This window comes from Lissotriton vulgaris, chromosome 12 (genome assembly GCF_964263255.1).
Source record: "Lissotriton vulgaris chromosome 12, aLisVul1.2, whole genome shotgun sequence".
Lineage (NCBI taxonomy): Eukaryota > Metazoa > Chordata > Amphibia > Caudata > Salamandridae > Lissotriton > Lissotriton vulgaris.
The window spans coordinates 431,605,668-431,625,314 of record NC_141700.1 but is presented as its reverse complement, the minus strand read 5'-3'; the positions used below and the strand labels follow the sequence as shown (position 1 = coordinate 431,625,314).

At 39.7% G+C, this 19,647-nt stretch overlaps 1 protein-coding gene across 1 annotated transcript in view; it reads right to left on the bottom strand.

Annotated features, from left to right (window-relative positions):
- The window catches only part of SLC6A2 (solute carrier family 6 member 2), a 1,509,850-nt gene that overhangs the window by 171,493 nt on the left and 1,318,710 nt on the right, over positions 1–19,647 (bottom strand). The window contains exon 12 of the mRNA XM_086945193.1: positions 4,374–4,474. Within this exon, the coding sequence (XP_086801319.1) occupies positions 4,374–4,474 (101 nt within the window). The remainder of the gene's footprint in view (positions 1–4,373; positions 4,475–19,647) is intronic.

The following is a 19,647-nucleotide window of genomic DNA, read 5'->3' as shown; positions in this document are numbered from 1 at the left end:
AGTGAAATGAACCAATGAAAAGTTTTATAAACAAGTCACATGACCTGTTCCGCTCACGTTACGCGGTGCGCGCCGCGCCGCGGATCGCTTCTGGTTCGCGGTCCGGAGCACTTCCGGGAGCGCTAATGCGGCGCGTCATAAGACGCATTACGCGACAACGTGATAAGTCGCGCTTCCGCGACGCGTCACAATGTTGATTTCTAACGCGGCAGTTGCGCAAACGGAACGTTTACCGGTTCGCGGACTAAGTCGCGGCATCAAGATGAGCTAACGGGAAGCTTCCCGGTTAGCGAACCGGGAGCGAAGATAAAAAAATATTTAAAATTTTTTTTAATAAAAAACATATAAAATATATTTTTGGATTTAAAGAAGAATACATTTTACAGCTACAGATATTAGCTTTTAAAGAACCAATGAAATTCACTGAAAAAACCATAGGTTATAGACCATATATAGTTAGGAATTTGCATTTACAAAACCTTGAAAATTCACTGAAAAAACCATAGGTTATAGACCATATATAGTTAGGGATTAGCATTTACAAAACCTTATTTTATTCGCACAAAACCATTGAAATTCCATATATAGTTAGTTGCACTAACTATATATCGCGCACCCGCAATCCACTGCTGATGATGTCACATATTACATCATTCATTACATGGTCAGTGACATCACTGATGACATCACTGATGACATCTCAAATGACATCACTGATGACATCACTGATGACATCTCAAATGACATCACTGATGACATCACTGACATCTCATTTGACATTATTGATGACATCACTGATGATATCATTTATGTGATAATACAATGAACATCTTCAGACTGTAATATAACCTTAGATACACTCAGTGTAAACAGACACTCACAGACTGTCACACATCCATGGAGTTACTCACACACCTAGTCAGTCATGCAAAGAATCAATCACACCTCAATTTCCTCAACTATACAGTTATACACACCTTACTTATTCAAACATATACTAACACATATTTACTCTCTTATACAATCCTTGATACAAGTTCACAATGATCCATACAGCCACTCTCACATTCACTGGCTCTTATGTTCAGTTATTTATATATGTCAACTCTCACATGGACTGTGTTTTACATATGTACTTACTTTGACATGTAGCACTGAGATATCCATTCACTCACCAATACACTCATGCACACAGTCAACTGTCCATACAGCTGTTTCTACATGCACTTTTGAACCCATACACCTAGGGAATCAACTGCTCACACATCTATGCACAGAGTCATACACCTCCCAGCCACCCACACACATACTCAGTCTCCCATACAAATACTTGGGCAACCATTCAATAACCCATATAGTTACTGATATAGATACTGATTTGAACATGCAGCAGTTTACAGAACAACATATATAATGATTGCCAAATTAAGACACTTTAGTCACTAACCCATGCACTCAGTGAGACACATTTAATCATTCTCTCATACAGTCAGTCATGCACCTACTAAATCCTTCATCCAGACACTTATACATCCACTCATTCTTCAATATGTAAGACATATTTTAACTTTACAGAAACATATAGTCACTGGGTGTTGTCATCAGTGATGTCATCAGTGATGTCATTTGAGATGTCATCAGTGATGTCACTGACCATGTCATGAATGATGTAATATGTGACATCATCAGCAGTGGATTGCGGGTGCGCGATATATAGTTAGTGCAACTAACTATATATGGAATTTCAATGGTTTTGTGCGAATAAAATAAGGTTTTGTAAATGCTAATCCCTAACTATATATGGTCTATAACCTATGGTTTTTTCAGTGAATTTTCAAGGTTTTGTAAATGCAAATTCCTAACTATATATGGTCTATAACCTATGGTTTTTTCAGTGAATATATATATATATATTATATTGTAAAGGTATGCAGGATAAAGGCATATGCATGGTAAAGACTTGTGTGGTAGTGTTGCGGTCATTGCAATGGCAGCGTTATTCCATCACACATCCAGCAAAAATATAGGCAAATGTTTACAGTGCACTTTCACTTTTTAATTTGACGACTTGAAGATGTCTGTTTTAAAACCCTCCTAACAATTCCAAAAATTTAATTGGTTTGATGAAACACTTCTACAGCCCTACTTCCAAATTATTGCCTTTAATAATGACAAAACAAAATAGAACATGATTGCGACACTAGCCCGTACTGCAAGTCATGTCCTGTGCAAACCTAGGGGATTAGTCATCCTATCTAATTTCAGGGTGCCTGAATATACAATACAGCGCTGAGAGGTGAAGCAAACTGGGCGACAAATCTTGTTCTTATAAACCACTTATGTAGATCAAACTCTCTTTATGTTACACAATCGGTCCACACGAAATTCAGAACATTCCAAAACACATATGAACTTCGATTTCAGCAGATGCCTACTTATTAACATGAAAAACAGATAAAATTGCAAATCTTTTCTCTCTTTCTTGGTCCAAATGTTCCAGATTTAGATTGTATCCCGACTAACACACTTTGCCCCATTTACTCTTGTTACATATCTAACTTTGGCCCTTTTCACCTGCTCTTCTAGAGACCTCCCCAGCAGCATTTTGAAATAGTCAGCATAGTGCACAATGGCTTTACATTACGTTGTTGAAATGTTTCACCATTTTACTCGGGCTTTTGTTAAAAGATGTAAGGCAACCAAGTATACCATCACTGTATACAACGTTGGACATTGAAAGCCCAGCACGTTGATTAATTTCTAATTTTTCAACTCGGTTTATTTTCCTTCTATGGCTGATTAAGAAGCTACTGTTGAGTTCGGAAAAAGACAAATTTTTTTACAACTCAACAAACCCAGTGCCATGCCAAAATGCACCCCTAAAAAGCAGTGATTATAGTTATTGTACTACCCTTTAATATTTGCTTATTTGATTTTTCCGTTACCATTCAGATTGCTATTTTGATGCTAAATTGAAATGCTGTGCATGAACCCAATTAACTAGGTGAAATTTATTGTGCAAAAATATTTTGTGTTTATTTTTTTTCATTCTTTTTATTATTTTAGCCTACGAAGCTGTTTTCTTATAATGCCAATCACGAACTTCAAGCTAAAGCGCTTCAGAGCATGAAGGTCAGAAGCTTGTTCAGATACTCTTTCATAGAGGTGAGGCACAGGTTAGAAAATGCCAACACTGCCAAAAACAATGATACTTCCGTGTGTCTGCTCTGAGAGTTGTGACATTCTCCACGAGACGGTGCGGGTGCAGCGCCATACGTATGCTTTCAGCTCCTACAGCTACGTGTAGTGTGCGATTCAAAAACCTCAAATAAATGCTAGAATTCACCTCACTGTACTTTGATCTGAATGGAGGTACAGGTTTATGCATTCACTATGCTCTTACAAAGTCTTGGAGTGTTGTTTCATGTTCTTCTTTTCATATTGATTATATTATTTGTACATTTGTTGAATGTCAAATAATCAAAGTAAAAAAATTTAGGCTACTCGTGGTTTACTGTTTCACTCAATGAGACTTACCGCAACTCCAGACAAGTGAGTAGCTCTTTGCCGTCAAGCAAAAATACAAATATGCATTAATCTAACTTGATGAATCCCTATGTAGCGTGAAGGCCAGTATTTTATTTTAAATACGTCGTACGTCTATCCATTCAGTCATCAAGCTTGTTTGAGGTGTCTCGCACAAGCATGTTTGGAAAGTAGACGTCTTTTTCGTGAAAGTACATTAAGTGGAAAAGGGAAAAAGGGAGTGAGTTTTGTTTTGCTGCTTAGATACATTTTAAAAACTGCATGGAATTTCACATTGAGCTCTGCCTCTGCGTTTTCAATATTTTAAGAGGCAGACAACAGACTGAATGGAGCCTTGTTCCAAATCATGAACTATTTGAATCCACCCGTGCATTGTTTCCTGGTTTATGACCCTTAGATAATAAAATAAGGTATTAAATATGTTATGTCACATTTCTTACAATTGCGGCTGCGAGAGTCTTATCATTCTTCTTTTAAACACGAAAGAATGATCAGCACCAAAAAACAAGCGTTAGCAAAGCCATCAATTACGTAGAAATGCAAGCATGAACAAAGGCACGCTGACAATTAGTGGTGTGTCTCTGTGCAACTACTCTCTTTCCGTGCCACGTATGTCTGCATTCTGTTTTTTTTATTATCTAGGCTTGCTGTGCTGCATCTTTTCACTCCCAACCTTTCAGTGATGTTCTGATGCAGCACTGCTGTTTGGAAAATAAAAGTAGTGAGCTGATAATACACATTGGTGGCGTTGAAGTTGACAGAAGGTAAAGCAGATTGAATCTCACATTGCCACATCGGATAGATTTGTGAAAAGGTTCTGAGCTTACCAACAAAAAGGCAGGGCTTACAAACTTCCAACAGAGCCTCCAATAAAGACCTGGCTTGAAACCCATCATCTGCTCAATATCTTCACTGAACCTGTCCACGCCTGCAATGTAACATAAAAACACATTGTGAAGACATTGAATTCCAAGGAAACAAACACTAAGAAACACCAGAAGATGTATGGATATGCCAGAGACATTTATCGTCATCCACTGTAATACCAGTCTTCGGTGATTGTGTACAGAAAAAAAATACCCACATAATTTGTAGAGTAGTGTTTAAGTCACATGCAATAAAATAATAGCAGTAAGAGAAATACTATATGACAACCATTAATTCCCAAACTATTAGGATTATACAACAATCTGCGTGCATTATATTCTTACATAATATGTTTTTTCTAATATACACCATTGGGAAGATGTCGCTGCATTAAATACCTAAAAAAAGATATACCGCCTGATTCATGAAGCAAAATTGCACTCGCAAAGGGCAAGATTCTCAGAATCTTGCCTTTTGCGAGTGCAATTTTGGCATTTGGGATTCACAATCCCAAATGCAAAAATCGCTAATGAGGAATTAGCAAATATGCGAGGATTAGCATTTAAGGAATCTCTATTAGAGATTCCTTAAATGCTATTCATGACACTTGCAAAAATTGCGATTTAGCAAAATTGGGCCGCTATTTACCGAGAGGTCAGACCTCTCGGTAAATAGCAAAAACATAGAAAAATGCTTTTAAAAGCATTTTTCTAAGTTGCATGTTGCACACACACATGTCCTTTGGACATGTGTGTGCGCAACACCTGTTCAATTGTGCATTTTAGGGGTGCTACAGGGTGTCCTTTGGACACCCCTGGCACCCTTAAAATCGCTATCTGATTTGCGAGTAGCAAATTGCTACTCGCAAATAAGGGATACTCCCCATTCATTCCTATGGGCCTTTTGGCCCATAGGAATGAATGGGGAGTTATTACTTTTTTTGCGAGTAGCAAATTGCTACTCGCAAATAGAGAACATGTAGGAATCGCTATTGATTTAGCAATTCCTACATGAATGCCGTTTTGCATGTCCTCAATAGCGAGTCGCTATGATTCGCTATTAGGGCCACGCAAAACGGCCCGTACATGAATCAGGCTGATAATTCTTAATGATAGGATGTCTTGATATTTGACACGTACTAGAAAGCATAGACGCCCTGGAACAGATTTTTAGGGCCTGATTATAATGGCGGTCGGACAAGCGTCCGGCTGCCATTCTGTCTGGAACAGGACCGTCCGACTAGCTGTCGGCAGTCCTGCCATCGGGATTCGGATTCGATCGCCTTCAAGGCAACCGCAATTTGTATAGTTTGTATTGTGTTGTGTACTGCGAGCTACAGCACAATCCGCAGTCCCAAATAAACACTTTGCACATACCCCTGCACTATGTGGCACGCCAGGCACCTGGCAGAGCCTGCTAAATGGTGCAGGGATTTGCAGGTGGGACAATAGATGCCCCCCAGGCCCCATATCTGAGGGCCAGGGAGGAAGGGGGCTGCAGGCCCCCAAGTACCTTTCCTCCTGCCTTTTCATCGCAGATTATCCACCATCAGAATGCGGTCCTAAGTTACCTTAAAATTTCCCAGGCTATTCATAGGTAAGAACTATTAAATTCAGTATTTGTATCATCAGCCAGTATCACATACATTGTTTCCACATCTGTGATTTTTTCCTCCCGACTTTAGGAAGACATATATTTCCAGACCATCCAAGATACTCAAATATGACCAATACACATACTACTGTAAACACAACATTAGTTATAATCTAGTCTGTTCTGTGGATGGCAAAGCAGTAGATAAACAAGTAGTAATAGACCAGGGTTCGATAAAAATGCACCAAATAAGATGATACTTTATTGTTTGGACTTTGAAACATTACAATCAATATTGGAAGATAATCCAAATATACCAATACAGCCCAAACAAACAGAAATTGAAACACAATATTCATTTTACATTGACAGTTTTAAAGTAAATCTACAAGAGGATTAGGCCATACAGAGTAAGTCATAGTGTTACAGGTATCTACCCCAGGTTGAATTAAATACCCCTTCTTTTCTTCTGAAGGAGAGCATAACTATCCCCATTGTTGTAAGGCAAGACATATCAACATACAGTCCACTATTTGTAGGTCTCTATTGACTCTAAGAACCATTTACATTCTGCTAACTATTGCTTTTTGATTCCAAATCATTCAGAAAATGATCACTACTCACCTTATAGATTCAGACCTAAGATGTAAGAAATCTTTTTGGGTACCATTGGCGGCTGGTTGAATTTAAAAGTGGTGAGCGTAAAACAAGTCAATGAATTGTAGCATGAGTGAGGCCAATTTTTATGGGGGAGAATTTGGGGGTTCTCCCCGAGAAAAGTTTTGAAAAGTGGGGCATTTAGGTGCAATTTTCAGCAATATTTCTGTGATAAATTGACACAAAATAGAGGGCCTGGTTCACAAAGGGCCTCTGTACTTGTGGTGGAGGCCCCTCAGTAATGGGGGAGTCTTCCCACCTGGAGCAGAATCTCTACAATGAGAATTCTCATTGTGGAGATTCCGCCCCAAATCCGGAGACTCCCCCATGACTGTGGGTCCAATGCCATGAGTGCGGAGGCCCTTTGTGAATCAGGCCCAGAGTTTTCATACTGGCTCAACCTGCCACCCTGCCCATACCCAGGATGTGTTGTTACAGCCACAGCTGCCTATTTAGGAACTGGGGAAACAGGTATAATTCTCAGTGTGAATATCCTGTGTTTCTGGGCAAGTACTTAATCTCACATGCGACTATAATATGAATGTGACCATGTGTAATGTAAATGGTGCTCATGAAAGCACAAAATTATTTTGAGTCGAGTTTGCACATAGAGGTTGAAAATAAAGCCTCAACATAATGAAAGACAAATAAATACTCATTTAATGGCAGAATTGTACAAGTTGGAACCAGAAAATAAATATTGATAAATCACAGCCTTAAATTGTGTGATCTTAGGCATATATTTTAATAAACCAAAACTCAATTTTCTTCATTATCACATATGAAAGCACTTTTAAATATGTGAGTTCAGTATATCCGTTGTACAAAAGGTGCAGATAAAAAAAAACAAATATTCTGTAACTCTCATCGTCAGGTAGCTACATATGAAATAACGCACAACTTGAATGAAAAATGTATTTTAGAAATTGATAGTTGCAAATGCACTATAGTACATTATGCACGTCTATTAATTAATAAATTGCAGAGGTCTGTGTGTAACCAGAGAGCCACAGATTTAAATCTTGGTTGGTGCAATGGACAATATTGACTTGTGTATTTTTAATGCTACAAGATCACAGCCTGTGACAGAAAGCACAGTCAATATGTAAGTCAATATTTTAAACTTGCATTACACGCAGTATAAGATAGACTACTACAAAATGTGCAAAAGGTTGTAAGATAAAATGGTGCTTCCAAAATCTATATTTTAATAATACAGAGAACGTACGTAATTTTTCGTTTGATAGTTGCCCCTTTAATACCTTTTTAGGTGTAGTAAGAACTTTATCAATACAATTACAATTAAAAGTACTCACTTCACAGCTTAGTTTTAAACTCTTTGCACTACTGCTCAAACAGAATAAATCTTTGCCATCACAAACCTTCGATTAATTAAAGCCTGTACCTGTTCCCAAACGTCCTTTACATTTGCAGATGTTACCCTTTATATTTGCAGATTAACTCATTGCACACATTTATATTTCTTTCAGGACAGCAGGTAGAGTCAGGAAGGCTTGTTTGGCTCTCTCTTCGGCTTCAGTTTCAGAGCACATGAAACACACTTAATGACACTTAAGCTGAAATGATTAAACTATTGTAATTAACCGAAGAGAGGAAATAAAGGGAAAAGAAGAGAGTGACAGGTCAAGGACAGTTGGCGAAACGAAGAGTGAAAGGGGTTACAGGAAGAGAAAGTGAACCCGACAGTGAAGGAGATTTAAGAGCACTCCCTCCAGTAGTCATGTTGTCCGGTGCCACAGTGGAACAGTCCATGTCGCTTCTAATGAGGCTCAGCTGCAGCTCCTAAAATTGCCTCTCCACTAGTGTTGGAATGCTCTAAACAGAATACACGAGGCGCAGATGCATGCACAGTGTAACTGTACAAAACACATGACAGGCCATCTTGCTAATACTGCAACCAATCCGTTTACAAGACGCCTTGGGAAATGGAGAAGTCAATGTTAAAAGGCAGCTGATGATAGACAAGCAGCCCTAGTATTACAGGGTTAATACTTTACACGTCCGGGGATGCTTGAGAATGCCACTTTAAGCTTGAGGGGACCACAATTATTGCAGAATTGGTCTGGTAGCATGTCAGCCCGTACTGAGTAACTTTCGCTGATCTCAACTGCCACATGCACACTAGTTTATGTGTCTAATTAAAAAATCTGGACATCCAATTTGAAAATGGACTAGGCAAGCGAAGGCAGAAGATGCTTTTTAACATAATTTAAATACGATGGTTATTGCTTTTTACAATTACTATTCATAACATATTTAGTTGCATGGGCGTAGCCCCTCTGCCCACCCCCAGAAACCACCACTGTTGGTTACTTCCACTCATTAGTCATTTTGTCAGGACAATAAAAGTACTTCATATGTGTAGATAAGAAGTTAGTGAATACACATTCTATGTGCGTATTGAAACTCACAGACAGTAGCTAAAGCAAAAATTGTAAAACATTGCGAAATGCAGTAAAATTGTTATAAGAATGTTTGCAAACATCTCATACACTCCTTTAACCCGTTCCGTGCTGCCGTCGGCTGTTGGCCGACGGGAGCACTACCTCCCAAGTGCTACTGTTGGCCACCGGCCGACGTAGCCTTTCCCCCCCCTTTAGAACGCCCGCACCGCAGCGGTTAAGGCGTTAACTTTAAACAGACTACTAACTACACACTCCTGACTCCGTACACACTCCTGACTCCATACACACTCCTGTCTACACACTTGACCCGACGCACACTCCAGATCACACACACTCCTGCGTCGACACATTCTGATAAATATTCTCCCAACTTTACATAAACTCCTGTGTGTGTACAGAGAATTGATGCTACATACAATCCTGAATAGTACTTTGCAAGTATTCTCCCAAGTCTGGAAACCTAGATTATGTTCATGACCAATAATTTCCAAAGCCACATTCTCTCCCACCAACACAGTAGTTTAAGGCAGCAACTTAAACTTCAATTTCTCATCTTTTTAGTTTTACATGGCAACCACTTTGAACAGTTTATGCAATTCTAAATCACTTTCAACTTTTTTTCATTTTTACAGAATAGTCGATATTCTGCACGCCAAAGTATGGTGATCTTGACTCTTTGCACTATTTCAATTGTGCCAAAAATAGGAGGATTTGGGGCAGCAACGCTAGGATTGAAGAGAAGATGTCATTGTTATGGCTGAGGGAGAAGGAACAGTGAGTTCAGAGGCACGGAGGAAAGGAAATGAATACAGAAGAAATAGACAATGAGGGGTCACTGGTAGGGAAAAAGAAAGGACATAAGAGTGAAACAAACACGAAGAATCCGAGAATAGAAAGGAGAGTGTAATGTGAACATCTGTAAGTGCTCCAGCGGCAAGGGAACAATGGTAGCATCATGACAGGGAGCTAAAAGGATGGAAATTGTAGGATGAGAAAGTAACAGGAAACAATCATGACACGAGCTGTAAGAAGGTGAAGGTATGTAAAAAAAAGGTTGCTGTGGTATCAGGGGCAGGCAGCGAGGAGGAAACATCGAACTTTGTAACAGCAAGAGATGATCGAGAAAAAGGACTGAAGAATACAAAAGTATTTAAAAGACTGATAGTTATTGTCTGGGGAGGTGCAACAATTCATAGAAATTCTGAAAAAAGTACACAAGTTATTTGCCCTTATGATAGTTCGACACAGAGCTTTTTCTACAGACATATTGCCTGCTGCAAAGAAAAATGTGAAGTGTTCTTGCTCAAGATCACCACTTCTGTCTTGTCAGTGCTCATCTTGAGACAGTTGGCTTTCATCCAGTTAGTTACTTCGATCATGCAGGCGGTGAACGTGTTTCTTGTGTAATAGGTCTTTTACGAGAGGGAAAATATGAGTTGCTTGTTGTCTGCATAGGAGAGGATGTTGATGTTATGTGCTTTGATGATATTTGGCAGAAGTATCATGAATACGTTGAAGAGGGTGATGCTGAGGGATATACATTGAGGCACTCCGCAGATGAACTTGTTGGCTTTCGAGGAGTAAAGTGAAAGGCTGACAGCATGTGTTCAGTTATGAAGGAGACAATCCAGTGTAGAGGGGCTCCCTTGTATGTCAATCTCATGCAGGATTGGGTGTGAGACCATGCCAAATGCTGCAGTGAGGTCGAGGAGAAGGAAGGCTGCTGTTTCTCTTCGGTCAAGGATCATGTGGATGATGTAAGTGGCAGCAATGAATGCTGTTTCTGTACTGCAGTCAGGCTTGAATCGACAATGCGAGCATCGAGGAGCTGGAGTTTGCTGAAGTGGTAGGTAAGGCAACAGTTGATTCGTTTCTCTAAGACCTTTGCTGGATATGGTAGAAGTGAGATGGGTTTGTAGTTATAGTGCGTGCATGGGTCAGCTGATAATTTCTTGAGTTGGGGCATGGCGGTGGTGAGTTTTCAGGTGACTTGGATTGTGGCTTTGAATATTGAGGCGTTAATGATGGATGTTAGTGCTTCACTGACCTGTAGGAGCTCTTTGGTGGATGTGATGTGTGGCCTAGGTTGAGATGGAGCCTCCAAGTGGATGATCTTCATGGTAGGTGTGGTTTCAACTGTGATAAGGGTGGGCAAAGTGGTCAGAGTTTGTTCTTCAGCCATGAAGAGAAGCTGAATTGTAATGGTGATGGGGTCTGTTTGAGGATTGGATTTACTGAATATGGAGGTGATTTTCTTACAGAAGAATTCTGAAAGCTTTTTGCAAAGATCTTGTCAGGGGGTGATGTTGCTGGAGAAGGCAGGATGCATGGTGAAATCATGGTGAGAATTCCTGTGCTGCTGTTTGTGCAGGTGTCTATGCAGCCTGCAAGACCTGCCTGCTTGGTGTTCTGTATCTGCTGGTGGCAGCATCTTAGAACAGATTTTAAGATGCTGTTGTCCATGGTGGCTTGGCTTGTTCTCCATTTGCACTCCACTTGCTTGCAGTGGCATTTTATTAGCCTGAGTCCGTTTGTGCACCAGCTGGCCTATGATCAGGCTCTTGTCATTGGGCCTTCCGTGCAACAAGTGGGTCCGGTGGTAGCAGGTCTGATGGTGTGGAATTGGTATGCTAACATTGATGAGGACTTAGTCTATCCAGGTCATAGTTGCTGGCTTATAGGCTGTGATGTTGCTGTTTGAGGAGAAAATCAGCGCCCATGGCTGTCTAACAGTGTGAATGGGTTCGGTAACGTGCTCAGCGAGGCCAAAGTTTCAGAGTTTTTCTAAAATGGCTTTAGATTTTGATCAGACTTCTAGGTGAAAGTTAAGGTCTCTGAGAAGAAGGTGCTGGCTTTGATTTTTAGGGGTGCCATGAAGTCAGTGATGTTGCTGGTGAAATTGGTGTGAGGTCCTGGTGGTATGTATATGAGGGCTCTGCCCAAGGAAAGGTTGGTTGTTATGCCTATCTGGAACATGTGGTGTTCCATGTAGCTAGTAGTGGTGTCTGTGTATATGGGGCAGCTGATGGTGTCTGAATATGATGGTGATTTCACCTCCAATTTCGTACTGATGGTTGTGTCTAGCCTGCAGAGATAGCTGTAAAATAAACTAGTACCTATGGTTACAGGGAAACCAGTATGGCCTGCATGCTGTACATATTTCTATTACTTAGTCAGAGTTAGCGGCATGTTTAGGGTTATTATCAAGATGAGGATCAAGGCTAGAGACAGATGAAAGAGAGAAACACTAAGGGGCTGATTATGATGGAGGGCAGATTGCTATCGCCGGCCCGGCGGTGGAGATCCGCCCACCATCGTAACCTTATTTACTCCCCGCCATATTATAATGGCGGGGGTGTTGCAGCGGACGCAAAGTGCGTCATCGCTATTCCGCCGGTCAGCAATCGTTCCGATTGCCAGCCGGGGGGACTTGGCCCACAATATGGTGGGGGTGCCTAGTAGGCGCCACCATCCATATTAGGATGTGTGGCTTTTAAGGCCTTTCCATGGAGGCAATGCCGCCATGGAAAGGCAGGCAGGAGTTGCTTTGGGGGCCCATTGAGGGCCCCCGGAGGGGTGGGGGGTGCACTTTGAGTGTACCCATGGTATCCCCCTCCATTTCCATGCACAAGGTGGCAGGCACCACGCAGTGCCTGCCACGTTGTGCATGGAAATGCACAACATGGCAAATTGACATTGCAGCAGGTGCTGCTGTAAGCAGCACTCGCCGCTATGTTAAACTGCGGAATGCGACCGCCAGGGTGGGGTTGCATCCTAATTCTCGGTGCGGGACCGCTACATGTCTGGCAACACGAAGATGGCGGGCGGATTTAAGTCCGCCCGCCATCCTAATCACCCCCTAAATACTTTTAACAAAAAAGAAAAGTTATTCATCACACTATTTATATCATACAGCATCTGATAGCAAATTACTTCACATTCTTCCCAGCTTTTGTTAGTCCCACTGCGTTCTCATTTTCTTCCAGACAGTGACTTCCAGTGTCTCATTTACATCAACATACAGCCATAAAGCCATTAGCAAGGCCAAGTTTGGATGGTAAAACTATGCATGTGTCCCCAAACCTAAACTTGACTTTGCAAGTATGTGGTAAAGTGTAGCTATTTTTCGGCATGCGAAATGTAAATTTTCCATCCAACTGAGAAATGAATGGTTGCACTAAAACGTTGTCTGAAATTAAAATTATCAGCAGTTCAAAGCCCAGATTCTTACCTCATAATAATTTTTTTGCTTCCCAAACCTGTTTGAGAACATAACCATTAATTGATCTATAAATGCTTTCTTTTTAGATTTCTCAAAAAACGTTCTGTGAATTAACACCAAACATCAAACCATTGTAAGTGGCTAAAGTGGACTAAGCCCTTGTTTCCTGGTTCAAATTAGACTAGTGGAGAGGAAAAAATATTATGTGAAGTTGAATAACATAACCAACTTTTGTGACTCACTTATGACTTTCCTCCCTTGATCAACCTGCATGCACCTTTCCAGGAGCGTTATATTACGTGCATGTATACTTCCCATTACTTTTTTTTTTCTTGCTTTCACCTTTCTGGCGTTTTTTTATTTGCTTTTTGCACCTGTTTCCTTCTGTCTTACTCACCCATGCCTCTTACTTTATTCTGAAACCTAATTTTCAACAATTCCTATATATGTGTTTCTCTATAAAAACCCTTTTGTCTGTTCTTTATGCTCTTTTCATACTAAAATGTGTTTACTGGTTTCCGATTACGTAATTTTATGCTACTTCCCCAAACCACTCCCACTGTAGCTATTCCAAAGTTTATAGTCACTGTTATCTTATATTTCCATCTTCCCTGCTTCTTTTCGTTATACTATTTACTGACCCTTCTCCTTTATATTTCTCTTCTACCTACAATTTTGTTTTATTTCCATCTAGGGTTCTTGCATCTAGACTTTCTATCATTTAGTCTCTCACGCTCTTCTTTACCTTCCTATTATCATATTCATCTTGTGATTCAATCACTAATGTACTCACTCTATAATTGTTTCTTTTTCTCTTTTTTTCACTTTCAAATATGATTTCCATTCTTCATTTTGTTCCTCAAGACATATAATTCAGAAAAAAGACATTGTTATGCTATGACAGAGTAATCAGCCTAAAAGCATGTCTTTTTTTTTATATCATTGATCTTGTGTATTTAACAAATGCATTCAAATATATGTAATACATATAGGAATTCCCAAATAGTTAGTTACTAGTTAACCGTTTAATATCTTTGAGTGACAATACCTGAGATGCTATTTGTCTAATAATACTGAAGTGGTTTTAATATATTGTTTACATATACAAATAAAGAAGTTTGATGGTACATGGAGACATCCTTGTAATCTGGCAATCAGTCGTCACTAGCCAAGGTTTGCTGGTTGAGTGATTAACTTCCTCTTTTAAGAGAGTGTCCCCTTGACAATCAGAGAATGTGAGATAATTTTTCAATAGAAGAAAACAGCCTTGGCCTATGGTTTTAGCGCTTCTATTTCATTCCCTAAGTTATCAAATGATCTGTAAAAAGATCACAGTGTGATTACCAATGGCTTACATACTGATAGACACTCCTTTTGAACTATAGTGATGTACTTGCAGAGAAGGAGAATTTATTATGACAAGGGGATTCCGGACTCCATTGTTAATCTCTGTCACAGGAGCTCATGGCTCTCACAAGCAGTGCTGCCAATTGTTGTCTCTTAGATTGGCATGATGTTCTGTTGGCATACAGTGCTCTGGAGATGAAGTAAATCGTCTGCTCATACAATTGACATGTAAATCATTCTTTCATGCTCTACTTGGCATTGTCCATTAGTTGGATCCGAGACAAGGACATGAGGAAGGCCTTTAATGGTTGCAGTCATCAAGGGGAGTGCAGATAACATGCTTCCAAACAGCAGAATGGTGGAAAGCAGCAAAGTTAGATCCCGTTGTATACGGGGGGACACAAAAAGGCGTCTTAAGGTGTTTTGGTTATGCAGGGATCTCTGAGCCCTGTACCACTTCCCAGATATTTGGGCAGGTAGCAAGCAAAAAGAAAGAAGGACAAACTCCTAGACAAAATCTATCCACTAAATGAACAAGAGAGGGAGTGAAGAGGTAGTGTCCATAGAGGGTACTGGAGGTGGATACGTCCTCCTCTAGAATAGTTTCATAAATAAGCATGGGCGAATTTTGCGAATCTCGCGTTCGCGAATTTTGCGGATTTGCGAACTCGCAATCCGCAAAATCCGCGAATTCTCGCGAATTTGCGGATTTTTTTTTTTGTTCGCGCGGGTTTCTGCCAGTTCGCGAGGGTTTTGTACAATTTCGCAAAACGCGAACTTACCTGCGAACTTACCTGTCGGGTTGCAAGTTTCACGTGTCCAGCCTGTTTGGGACACTCTTCTTCATCACTGCCACTCTCTGTCACCACAGCCACTCTCTGACTACTCATGCCACCTTCTGGCCCACCCATGCCACCCTCTGTTTCATCACAGCACCCTCTGGTTGTCCAGTCAGTGTACATTATTGTGGCAAAGCAAGCACACCTTCCCTGCCTCAAGTGACCTGAATTAATTTGGGGCTGATTAATGTGTCACAGAATATTTTTTTAGCTGGCACCTGCTTCCTTAGTGCTTCCTGATTAGTGATCTTTTGCACTTGCTAAGTGCTTTCATTGTTGCAAAATTAGTTACAACACCTGCCCTGCCCCAACTGACAATAATGAATTAGGGGCTGATTAATGGATTTGAACTTCCAGCCTGGCTCCTGCTTGTCTCCCTTAGCTGTAATTCAGGACCTTTGTGGCATATGTGTAACTATTCTGAGGTTCAGAGCAGGGTCACATAATAGTTTCAACTGGCAACTGAACTCTGGAGGGGCCCCTCAGGAAGCACTACAGGAAATGGCTACTAATGATGAGCCTGAACTTTTGAACCTGGTAAGTAGTTTCAGTTTTGCTAAGATCATATTTCTGCAATTTTGCGCTTATTCGCGGGGCGCGAAGTTGTACTGGGAAGCCGCGAACTCACGCGAACAGTGCGAGCAAGCCATAAAATCCGCTGCTCGTGGATTTGCGGATTTTGCGGGAGATTCGCGAATCTCGCGGATTGCGAATTTACCGAAAATCCGCAAAATCCGCGAGCGAAACGGATTTTCCGCCCATGCTTATTCATAAAAATATAGATCCACCCCAAAATATGTTCCAAGAAGAGTGTACTCACAGGTCATGCTCGTTTTCTACAGTGGTTGGAAACACATAGTGTTTGGTTAAATACCCCTCACACACCAAAAGGGCCCTTGGTGTCATGCTTCATCAAAGGGGTCTTCCCGCCCCGCTGCGGGACAGGCGTGCTACTACCTATGACTACGTGGGAGCACTGATGTTCAGTACTATGTGAAGTGTAGAAAAATGTGAGCGGAAAGGTCAGGGGTGAGTGAAAACAGCATGTTAAAAGGTACCTGGCTCTTTTGAAATAACAATTTTAATATTCCTTCTGAGCTGGTACTATTAAAAGGGTGAGTCGGAGGTGTCCTGCATTAATGAGTGATCCCTCCTATGTATTTCAACATGTTTCGAAGCTCACACGCTTCTTCTTCAGGATAAAAAACAGATCCCTTCTATTCTCACTACTCTATCGAAACAGTGTGGGTATAGTAGGAAAATGTGCGTAGTGATATATATACAAGTGATTTTACTAAGTGAAAAAGGCACATAATCATGCACAAGATACAGTACCCATTAGGTATTCTATGTGACAATTTGTTTTTATTGGAGACACTGCCCCATGAGCCTTTTGAACAGGTGGAAAGGGTGCCTACAGTCAGATTTATCTCCAGGATATACCCTCGCTTTGTTATCACCATCCAGTGGCTACATTGAACGAAGCCTTTTTCACTTAGTAAAATCATGTGTATATATATCACTTCACAGATTTTCCTACTATACTGACACTTTTTCTATATAGTGGAGGGGTATTTAAACAAACACTATGTGCTTCCAATCACTATAGCAAACGTGCATGACCTGTGAGTACACTCTTCTTGGAACATATTTTGGGGTGGGTCTATATGTTTAAGGAACAAATCTATCCACTTCATACTCTGTGATAAGCGATCGCCCACTTTGGATAACCACTCTTTGTACCCGACCTAATGCTGTGAATTGTTTTTTTTCAAGACTTTCCTTTCCACAGTCTAAACAAAAGTGCTCTTTGGCCACTTCAGATATGGCAATTCTACTTTCGAAAACACAGAAAACATGTCTTAGGCTGGCATAGGATATTTTCAATTCTCATTCAATCAGTAATCTTGTACCAGATTTACAAAGGTTTAGCAATTCAGTGGACAGTCACAAACCGGCTAGCATCTGCCAAAATGTGTATTTCCTACATACAAAAGGCCATTCACACTCAAATTTGAACGAACCAAACAAATTATAAATTGCTAATTTACAGATTGCCAATAAGGAATCACTATTTAGATGCACTAAGAAGTCAAAATTAGGAAATAGTCACATCACAAAATTGGTGTTTAGCATATGAAATTAACCACCAAGTTATAACAGGTGCTAATTAGGTGCAAACTGTAAAAGGAGAGTCACAATGCAACACACTTTTGTTTTGAATGGCGGTGAGGAGAATGTGAATTTTAGGAGCCATACAAAGGGGAAGGAGGAGAAAGGAGAGAGTTATCGTATAGCTGGAGCAGGCAGATGTTACTGGAGTTAATGGATGGTTTAAACCTAATTGTGGCTAGAAAAAACAACAGAATTCGGCAATCCCTACTCATGTGCAAGTCATCCGCTCCTTGCATCTACTGGTCTCAAGCACTTTTCACAACATAGCTGTGGTGGGCGGCATAATTTCATAAAGTGCTGCTTCCTGTATGCTTAGAAGTTTCTTTGATGCTCTGCTAACTAGAATACATGTGTACATTGCTTTGAACGAGAGAAGTTGTGTAGTACACTCTTTAATTTAAACCCAATAACTAAATACTAATCCTTTCATCTTTACATTACATTGCTTTCCCAAATAAAGAACAGGAATTGCAGAACACCATGGTTAGATTTAGTGCCTGACACAACTCCCACAAGGTCTAGATGGAATACGTTTGGCTATGAATGCTGATATATAAATCCTAAAAATCAGCATTTCCCAAACATTCAAGTATTATTTAATTCAGAGTGCCTGGTCCCAGACCTTCCAGAATATTAAAATATTGGGAGACATACATATTGGAAATGAAATATTGTGACAAACAAGTATCGTAATACACTAATATCGTTGACAAGAATATCGTTTTTTTAGGTAAGCAATAATGTTTTAATATTGATGTTTTTAATATTGTTTTCAGTAAAATAGTTGTTAGACCTATCGATTTTTATTATTTGAATGTGTTTTAGTTGATATATTAATTATATGTGTTACTATTGTTTATATAAATGTTATTGATTTTTCTAAAATCCAGCTCTGAATTTTAAGTGATTCGAATTTTTCGTTTCATTATTAAAAGTAATTTGTAGTGTTGTAGCAGATTGTTGGGTTTACAGTGGTATAGGGTGGGGGGTTAATTAAGTAATAATTGAAAAACAATTAAATATTAGTTGTTGATTAATTATTTAATAGATGTTTAATTATGTATATGTATGGAACATTTATTTATTTTACTAATATTTTATTTGTGGGCTACTAGGCTTGTAGGGGCCTAGAGTGGAAAGTTAATTAGGTATTAATTAATTAAATAATAATTATTAATTGCTAATTACTTACTTAATATATTTTTAAATATGTAAAATATGGAATACTGATTTATTTTATTGATATTTTAGTTGCAGGATGCTAAATTGTAAGGTTCTAGGATGGCACATTTTATGTATTAAGTCATAACAATTCATTATTAATTTTAAATACTCATTTAATTAATTTTTAATTATGCCAATTGTGGAATTCTGATTTATTTCATTTATATTTTAGTTGCAGGCTGCCAAATTTGTAGTCTTGCATAGGCTGCAGTAGTAACTGCAAAACTAACCTCTTAGAAGTTCAACACTTTCCCCACTTTTGCGCTGTTTGAAGTGGGAATAGTCATTTCATCCCTCCTAAATCCAACACTTTGCCTACTTTTGCATTATTTGGAGTGGGAATAATAAATCTAACCCATCTGAAGTCCAATGCTTTTCATACTGTTGCACATATTGGAGTAAGAATATTAAATTTTACCACTTGGAAGTGCAACCCTTCCCTACTGTTGTGTTGTTTAGAGTGAGAATAGTAAATGTAAGCCCTCCAAAGTCCAACACTTTCCCTACTGTAAAGAAAGAAGTGGGAACATTAACTTTGATCCCTCTGAAGTCCTACACTTTCCTTACTGTTGCGCTGTTTGGAATGTGAATAGTAAATGTAATCCCTTTCAAATCCAAAGCTTTTCCTTCTGTTCAACGGACTGTAATGGGAATAGTAAATATTACCCCTCTGAAGTCCAACCAACATCTTAATAAACTTTATTTCGATCATGATAAATCATAAAAGTATAACAACAAGACAACCACAGTA